The sequence below is a fragment of the Bidens hawaiensis genome, unplaced genomic scaffold (assembly GCF_021521415.1).
Source record: "Bidens hawaiensis isolate Kalapana, Puna unplaced genomic scaffold, B.hawaiensis_p1.1 tig00000512_1, whole genome shotgun sequence".
In the NCBI taxonomy this organism is placed as follows: Eukaryota; Viridiplantae; Streptophyta; class Magnoliopsida; order Asterales; family Asteraceae; genus Bidens; species Bidens hawaiensis.
The window spans coordinates 3,828,618-3,838,185 of NW_027491033.1; the positions used below are offsets into that span (position 1 = coordinate 3,828,618).

The 9,568-nt window shown below is 36.8% G+C and overlaps 1 protein-coding gene across 1 annotated transcript; it reads left to right on the forward strand.

Annotated features, from left to right (window-relative positions):
• LOC143633046 (uncharacterized) lies at positions 1-4,700 on the forward strand. Its single transcript, XM_077101419.1, has 9 exons — positions 1-655; positions 738-1,064; positions 1,187-1,555; positions 1,691-2,230; positions 2,566-2,688; positions 2,787-2,942; positions 3,073-3,186; positions 3,259-3,668; positions 3,754-4,700. Exons 1-9 carry the CDS (start codon positions 280-282, stop codon positions 4,225-4,227), a joined length of 2,889 nt encoding a protein of 962 aa, XP_076957534.1. The 5' UTR covers positions 1-279; the 3' UTR covers positions 4,228-4,700.
• Positions 4,701-9,568: the final 4,868 nt, after the last annotated feature.

Sequence of the window (9,568 nt, forward strand, 5' to 3'; positions counted from 1 at the left end):
ATTTGATGTAACTCTTGAAGAAGAAAACTGATTAAAGTTGGCTACTTTTGTCTTTTAATTTCAACCATACAACCAAAGTATCATATTCTATATTTTATGTTCCCTATACTTTAACTGAGTGTAAAGATTTGAAGTGAGCTAACAAAATACTTGGAGTGCATTAAGAGCTGAGGACAGAGGAGCGATTTTCTTATGAATATAGAACACATCATCTCTTTAGTTCTCTAATCTTGTTGTATTTATTGCATTCGTTTGCATAAGTGAAACAATCCAACGGAGATGGCTGGTTCATCGGAGGTTTCTGCGAAAATAGCAATGTTTAAGTATGAGGTATTATCTGCGGTTAAGGTCTCCAACTTTGTTTCAGTGAAGCTTTCTGGACGCAGAAACTATAAAATCTGGAAGGCCCAGATGCTTTGCCTTATAAAGAGTCAGGAGTTGCTTCACATCATTGATGCTGAAAATCCTTTTCCAGAGGATAAGGGCGCCCACATGATTTCTAAATATGACAAACTTGTCAAAGGTTGGATTTTGGATACTCTTGAGCCGGATGAGGAATCCGTGCTCAAGGATGTCCGAGACTTGGGTACGACCCAAGAGGTATGGATGAAAATAGAATCAACCTTTAATCGGCCAATAAGCGATACAGAAGAAGGTACTAACTAACTTAATTTGGCAGGGTCGACTTTATGACTTTTGAATTAATTTCCTTTTCTAAATATTGACATGAAATGCAGGCGATTCATTGCATATTTTCAGCGCACATATATTGGCATTAAGTGTTATTGTCTCCGACTATGTTTCATTGAAGCTTTCTGGCCACAGCAACTATTATATCTGGAAGGCTCAGATGCTTAGCCTCATAGAGAGTAAGGAGTTGCTTCACATCATTAATGCCGAGTATCCCTTTCCGGAGAATAAGGGTGTCCACATGATTTCGCAGTATGACATACTTGTCAAAGGTTGGATTTGCACTACTATGGAGGAACAACTGGTCAAGCATTTCGTAGAATACCCTTCGGCACAATCTATATGGAGGAAACTAGAATCCATCTATAGAGAAGGTACGCTCATTATTAACTAGCAAGTATTTCATTTGATTTGATTTCCAGTGGTAGATATATGAGTGAACAGTAACTCAGCTTTTGAATTTATATCTTTCCTGAAATACTGAAATGAAGTGCAGGTGATTCAGTTGATGTTTCTGCACTAAGAGAAGACCTGAAATATATTCAGGTATCAAATGTTAACGTGTCCAACTTTGTTTCAGTCAAGCTTTCCGGTCACAACAACTATGGTATCTGGAAGAAACAGATGGCGTGCCTCTTACATAGTCAGGAGTTGGCTCACATCCTTGAGGTTAAAGCTCGGCATACACGGGATGGTGGGCATATGACTAAAAAATATGACTGCCTTGTCTTAGGCTGGATTTTAGGTACTATGAATGACCAACTGCTCGAGACCTTCACATGTTACAGTTCGGTTCAACTTTTATGGACTCGACTAGAATCAAAGTATAATTCACCAGAAACCAATATAGGATCACCAATAGAAGGTATGTATGTATGTATGTATGTATGTATGTATAAACTGCCACATATTTGATTTCCCATAGTAGAAATGCTAGTACGCCATTTTATTTAATTTTTGGACTTCATGTCTCAAATACTGAAATGAAATGCTTCAACAGATTCAGTAGGATTTACATTCGGGATAGAATCCGTTAGTGACGTTCCAGTAATGGAAAGCACAGACAGCATCACACTTAAGAAAGAGTTGTATGAAGCCGCTGTAGAAGGGTGTTGGTTGAAAGCAAAATCCATCTTGAAAGTCCATAAAAGTGCAGCCACAGAGGCTATCACCGCAAATGGCAACACGATCCTTCACTTAGCAGTTCAAATGGGCCACAACTACTTTGTTGAAAAGCTGTTGGAGCTTTTAAAAGATGGAGATGATATTGAAAAGAAAAATATTAAGGGTCGAACAGCCCGACACATTGCTGGAATGGTTGGTAATGAATACGCAGCCCAACTTCTGGTTAACAAGAGGAAACAACTGTTGCTGATTCTAGACCATAATGGACGGTCACCTGCGGGTTGCGCTTTTACCAATTCGAAGATCAATGTATCTGCATATTTGTATAAATCTCTACTATCTTCTGATTTAAGCGGTTATCCAGAGAACTATCAACAAAATGCTATCTATCCTACTATATACACGAAACAATATGGTGAGTAAACAATTGTGTCAGGATGAGTGATTGAATTGATAAACCTGAACACGACCCATAATGTATTTAGTTATGTCGAAGACATCAATCCTAACATGCACACACTTGAAATAAAACCCAGTTAGTTAAATTATATACACAAGTCATGGGATTGATGGGCTCTACACAGTTTGTTAATGGTTTAAACAGGTTGCAATCAACTTATAAGCTGGCCGGTTGCAATGAATGGGTTAAATGAAAATCCGATTATTTTTATATACAGAATCACCACTCCTAGTTATTTATGTGATTAGAAGTTGGAACAGTTTAAAATATTCTCATATTAATTCTTGCAGATTTAGCAGGAAAAATGCTCAATAAATTCCCCGAAGTTGCTATGAAATACGGTATCATATTGAAAGCAGTAACTATCAGTTTCCCAACTGATCTTGGCTTCACGGAGTCTATTATCTATCCATGTATTTCTCTAACTTCATTTTTTTAAATGCCACGAACCCAATAGATACGTTAATTTGAACTTATTTATTCCACTAATACTACTACGTCTTTCTTGCAGCTTTCTACAATGTCCTTGAGAAAACAGTTGTGAGAGGTTCGCTGTTATTTCACTTGAATTTTTTGGATAAATGTGCTGATGACATTTCACGCATAATGAAAATCTGTAATGACACGTGTTATAGCTTGTTAGGGAGAACTTCCGTGATATTACTTGGTGAGTATGGTTTTATCATGTTATAGAGTTGAACAATGAAATAGATGGTGAGTACCCGATTGAATTGATCGGTACTATATATAGATATACGTGTGACACTAGTTACAAATTTGGTTTTTTTTTTGTGCAGTCCCAATAGCCACACTTTATCTAATATATGAGTTGATTTGTCTCCTTATTCTGATGCTCCATTTACCCATCTCTATGTTGTATTTCCTTTTGTGGAAGGTTTTTGTACTTACAGGTAAGCGATTACATATTAATCTAATGATGGAAACTTGAATCAATCACTGTGTTTACCTTAATTTTATTGCAGTGCCTCCAGTCAAGAATATAGAGAAGAAGAAAAAAGAGTACAAAGAAGCTAGGAAGCTTCTGAGCTTGATATGTACTCAGATGGGCAGATCAAATACAGATTACGCTAGATCAATTATTGAAGCTGTACGCCAAGATACTTACGAGGTGGTTGATGAGATTCTCTTCAGGTCACCGTCTACCATCAACTGCAAGGATGAAGAAGGGTATAACATTGTCCAGTTAGCAGTAATAAACCGAACGGAAAAAGTATACAACCTTATCCACCACATAATTGAGTCCTGTAGAGGAATTACGGATTCTTCTGGGAATAATCTTGTACACTTAACCGGAAGATTAGCACCTACATTTGTACTTGGTCGTACTACTGGTGCAGCACTGCAACTACAACGAGAGCTTATATGGCATAAGGTATGTCACAATTAAAATATGTAGTCCTCATGCTGTTCACTTTGCTCTCTAGTTGCATAAATTATAACTCGGTTGAATTATACAGGAAGTGAAGAAGCTCATGTTACCTCTAGACCTTATAAACGAAAATATCCATAAAGAGACACCAGCAATGTTGTTCACTAGGGAACACCAAGAGTTGTTGAAGCAAGGAGAGACCTGGATAAAAACAACTGCTGAATCATGCAGTATCACTGCTGCATTAATTGTCACAGTCGTATTTGCAGCAGCAATCACTGTACCCGGTGGAAGCCATCAAGAAGATGGCATTCCTGTGTTAAAAAAAGAAACTGCTTTCACTGTCTTTGCCGCTTTCAATGCATTCTCATTATTTACAGCAACTACTGCCTTGTTGCTGTTTTTATCAATCCTCACTACACGCTTTTCTGAAAGAGATTTTCTGGTCAGTTTACCAAGAAGGTTGGTTTTTGGTCTTTTGATGTTATTCCTCTCTACAACTGCCATGATTGTAGCCTTTTGTGCTATCTTGCTCCTTGTCTTTTGTGATCAAAGACCATAGATGCTGGCACCAATATGTGTACTTGCTTGCTTGCCGATTTCAGTTATTGTTACTATAAAACTTCCCCTACTCGTAGACTTGATCCGTTCAACATATTTTCCCATCTTTGGTAAGCAAAGTTATCTTGAATCTTGTAAAATTAATAGGGGAAATACAATCTTTATGGAGTAAGGTGGAATTTGTTTATGCATTGCAATGAGTTACGGCGTAGCAATTCAAAAGGGATTTAAGCATCTGGCCTCTCTTTCTAGGTGGTACTCACCTCTATCTTAGCTTAATGTTGATTTTTTTTCTCACAAGATGTGAATATATTTGTATTTTGTTTGATGCAAAACGTTTCATTGCATGTAAGCTGTAATATTCAGAATATCTTTCAATTAAATAGGGTGTTTGGCCTTAATTGTGTGATCAAGTTTGATACGAAGTTATGAGCCAGATTTGTAATTATTCATAAGTCTAGTTTAGAGTGTATTATGTGTATGTAAAATCTGGGGGTGTTCAAGAAATCCGAAACCCGTAAAAAACCAAAATCCGAAACGAAACCGTAATGGAATTAGTACCATGTATTGAACACGAACACGAACACGAACGTTTAATTTGGCTAACACCCAAACACAAATACTATTGAGAAACTTCACAAAACTCGATTACCCAATTACGATCTCTAACCCCAGAGCACGGGTATTTATAATCTAACATATCACGTTTAGACTACAAGTAGGATTGCTAAATAATAGGACATAATAATTATACTAACAATTAAACCTAAGCACATTTAATTGTTTATAATTATTCACTCCTTAAATCTAATTACTTAACCTTCCACGCCAAGTAACGTTCTTAAACCGAAATTCCCAACAATCACTCCAGGAATTTCGAACTCGAAACCGACAAGTCTTCAACTCCAAGTAATTCTCGCATCTCCTTGCATTGATTCTCCCAAGAGCCTTCGTCAAGATATCAGCATATTGCTTAACACCACTAACATGCTCGACGCTTACTTCTTCATGAGCAACACATTCCCGAATATAGTGAAACCGAGATTTAATGTGTTTGGTCCTTCCATGGAAAACCGGATTTTTCACGAGTGCTATTGCCGATGTATTATCGATACGTAACACCACTTCTTGAAGTTCTTTGTCGAATAACTCACTTATCAATTCCCTTAGCCAAACCGCCTGACACGCAGTTGCGCTTGCCGCCATGTACTCTGCTGCACACGATGAGAGTGCAACTATTGGTGAAGACCCAAGATAAAATATGTGCCTCGTAGTGCTTCTACAATCGTCTTGGTCAATGTTATGGCTACTATCACTATAACCAACTAACACGTTTTTTCCACAAGTGTAAGAAATACCAAAACCGAGAGTACCTTGAATATAACGAATAATTTGCTTTATAAGAGTTGCATGATATTGCTTCGGGCTTTGCATGTACCGGCTTACGACTCCGACCGAATACGCTAAGTCGGGACGAGTTTGTAAAAGGTACCGGAGACACCCGACAATCTTTCGATATCTCGTTGCATCAAAATCTTCTTCATCTTCATATATAGAAACTTTTATACTTGGATCCAATGGAATTTGAGCAGAATTGCAAATCTCCATTCCCGCTTCAGCTAAAATTTTCTTCACGTACGCTTCTTGCTTAATTTTTATCCCATCATTGCTTTGTGAAACTTCAATTATGAGATAATAAGTTAGCTTTCCCAAATTCGACATCTCAAAGTTTAAAGCCATATCGCGCTTAAACTCCATTATTAATTTTATATTGGAACCCGTCACGATTAAGTCGTCAACGTATACACCGACTATTAAAAGATTAGTTCCAATTTTATTTCGGTATACCGCTTGTTCTTGTATGCATCGATGAAACTTCATGTTTAACAAAATACCGTTCAACTTTCTATTCCACGCCCTAGGAGCTTTCCTTAAGCCGTACAATGCTTTGAATAATTTGTATACTTTGTGCTCTTCACCCTTTTTAACAAAACCAAGTGGTTGAGTAACAAATACTTCTACTTTTAACTCGCAATGTAGGAACGCAGATTTGACATCAAGGTGATGTAATTCCCAACCTCCATTCTCTGCGAGAGATAATAACAAACGAACCGTTTCGAGTCTAGCCACTGGTGCGAAAACCTCGTCAAAATCGGCTCCGGTTTGAACTTAACCCTTTGCCACAAGTCTCACCTTATGTTTATTAAGCGAGCCATTTGCGTTTCTTTTAACCTTGAAAACCTACTTTGGGTTAAGTCGTCAACGTATACACCGACTATTAAAAGATCAGTTCCAATTTTCTTTCGGTATACCGCTTGTTATTGTATGAACCAATAAAACTTCATGTTTAACAAAATACTGTTCAATTTTGTATTCCACGCCCTAGGAGCTTGCCTTAAGCCATACAATGTTTTGGATAATTTGTATACTTTGTGCTCTTCGCCCTTTTTATCAAAACCAAGCGGTTGAGTAGCAAATACTTCTACTTTTAACTCGCCATGTAGGAACGCGGATTTGACATCAAGGTGATGTAATTCCCAACCTCCATTCGCTGCGAGAGATAATAACAAACGAACTGTTTCGAGTCTAGCCACTGGTGCGAAAACCTCGTCAAAATCGACTCCGGGTTATTGAACATAACACTTTGCCACAAGTCTCGCCTTGTGTTTATTAAGCGAGCCATTCACGTTTATTTTAACCTTGAAACCCCACTTTGGGTTAAGTCGTCAACGTATACACCGACTATTAAAAGATCAGTTCCAATTTTATTTCGGTATACCACTTGTTATTGTATGCACCAATAAAACTTCATGTTTAACAAAATACTGTTCAACTTTTTATTTCACGCCCTAGGAGCTTGCCTTAAGCTTTACAATGTTTTGGATAATTTGTATACTTTGTGCTCTTCGCCCTTTTTATCAAAACCAAGCGGTTGAGTAGCAAATACTTCTACTTTTAACTCGCCATGTAGGAACGCGGATTTGACATCAAGGTGATGCAATTCCCAACCTCCATTCTCTACGAGAGATAATAACAAACAAACCGTTTCAAGTCTAGCCACTGGTGCAAAAACCTCGTCAAAATCGATTCCGGGTTGCTGAACATAACCCTTTTCCACAAGTCCCGCCTTGTGTTTATTAAGCGGGCCATCTGATGTTGTGATGTGCTGAGTGGTTATAAAATTGTCTAATTGGGAGATTTAGCTTTCACACAAGATCTTGTTTTAAATTTATAGAAGTGATTTCTACTAAGACTAAAAACACACAAAATAGGCAAGTGTACCTATTGTATATGTAAAATAGTATTGGTAAGAACCAAGTATCGATCTGTGGATACAAATGTTTCTAATAATGAATCTTCGTTTTACTTTAATTGGAGAGTTTAATCATTTTTTGTGTTGATTTGTAAACTTTAAATAGAAATACTTATATATAATATATAGGTGATAAGAAGAGAAATTCTAAATGAGTAAATCAATTATATGAAGATTACCATCTAAGATCAAGAATCCATTCCATTCTTCCTTGATGATTAATAAGTAAATATCTGATAAATTTGCCATAATAATATATAATAGAATAGCCTTTCATTTCTAAGTGAAATATTATATGACATAAAAGAAAGTAACATGCATATTTTCAAGTCCACCTTTGCTTAATCTCATACTTCCACAAGAATGTAAATTTAAGTAGACAAGTAGTTTAGTAAAGTAGAAATATTAGGATTGACTTCGATTTTTCAAATACCAATTCTAACAACTTCGGGTGGTTATAGTCTAGTCACTCAACCTTCTTGGTTGATTTAATTAGGTTATAATTACACATTCGATTACCATATGATTGCTTTAACTAGCATGATAACCTAAGCAATCGTGTTATCGATGTTATTTCAAAATTATCAAAACTAGAGAAATAGATCATAGCATATATCTCATCATTTCTAAGTTCAATATAAGGATCCATGTTTTATCTGAATAAGTTATCAAGGTATTCTTTTCACCATTTCTAGTCTCCAAGAACATGAGTGAATCATGAATGATTGTTAGTCATCAACCTTGATTTGTAAAGTTAAAGTGATAAAACATTTTTCATCAAAGGATAATTGCAAGATAACTATGTACTTCACTAAACTAAATCACATATTTAAAATAATCATCAAGTAAAACAAAGCTTCTTCAAAGAAATTAGATGGTAAAAGGAGTTTAGCTAATAATGAGCATGATTATAAACATTAAAAGAGATGAAGATAACAAACACATGATCAAACTAGAACAATCTAACCAAATGTGGATGAATCTTCATTTTTTAATGATGATGATGATGATGATGATGACCTCCAAGCCTTCAAACTCTCCACAAGATCTTCAATATGAGTGTAAAATGAGTGTTTTATAAGAGAAACCCGTGTAGAAGTTTTCTTCAAGCACACCAAATGAATGCAACATGCTCCACTATTTATAGGTTGTCTGGGCAATCAGGCACGACCTCGTGCTCCAAGAGGCACGCCCTCGTGCCCATCTGTCAACTCGCATTTAATGCTCTGTCAGATCGTACATGATGACTCGCCACGGGAGTGTGCTTCATGAGGCACGACCCCGTGTTTTAGGGTGTCCGTTACTTTTGTCTTTTCTGAAATGTGACCACGGACCCGTATTCTCTGAAGCACAGCCCCGTGTTTAGCTGTCCAGTATTTTGTCTTTTCTTGCAGATGTTTGTCTTTTTTTGAAAGGTGAGCATGGTCCCGTGTTCTCTGAAGCACGACCCCGTGTTCTCAAAAGCACGGCCTCATGTTCTTAGAAGCACAGCCCCATGTTTCATGAAGCATGGGGGTGTGTTTTGCTGTTTTTTTTTTGTTTTCTTTGATTTTTCTTTGTCTTTTATTTTGTTTCTTCGTTTGAGGCTTAGATTCACCTGAAAATATATATTGACATGATAAGTAGTTATTTTAACTATATTATACGATAGAAGTTGCAGTTTTTAGAGATTATTTGATGCTAAAAAGATGTATATTTTTATATACATCACCATCCACGTTTCTTTTAACATTGAAACCCCACTTTAAACCAATCGCCTTTTCACCACGTGGTAACTCGGTCAATGTCCACGTATTATTTTTATTTATCGAGTCAATCTCGATACGCATTGCTTTCACCCACTCCGGTTTCGATTTTGCATTATTAAAAAAAGCAGGTTCATCATCAGCAAGCAATAACAAGCTTTCATCAATTATACTCAAATTCAAAACATAATCATTAAAATGTATCGGGGTAACCGTGGCTCGAGAAGATCTCCGAACAGCTGGCTCAGGTGTAACTGTGTTGCTTGTACCATCCGGGTTTGTTG

Bases quoted from the DNA above. Each gene is read 5' to 3' on its own strand.
- LOC143633046 (XM_077101419.1), top strand. From the start codon at position 280: ATGGCTGGTTCATCGGAGGTTTCTGCGAAAATAGCAATGTTTAAGTAT. The intron at 2,689-2,786 runs GTATTTCTCTAA...TCTTTCTTGCAG, and splicing joins GGAGTCTATTATCTATCCAT to CTTTCTACAATGTCCTTGAG. The intron at 3,669-3,753 runs GTATGTCACAAT...TGAATTATACAG, and splicing joins GAGAGCTTATATGGCATAAG to GAAGTGAAGAAGCTCATGTT.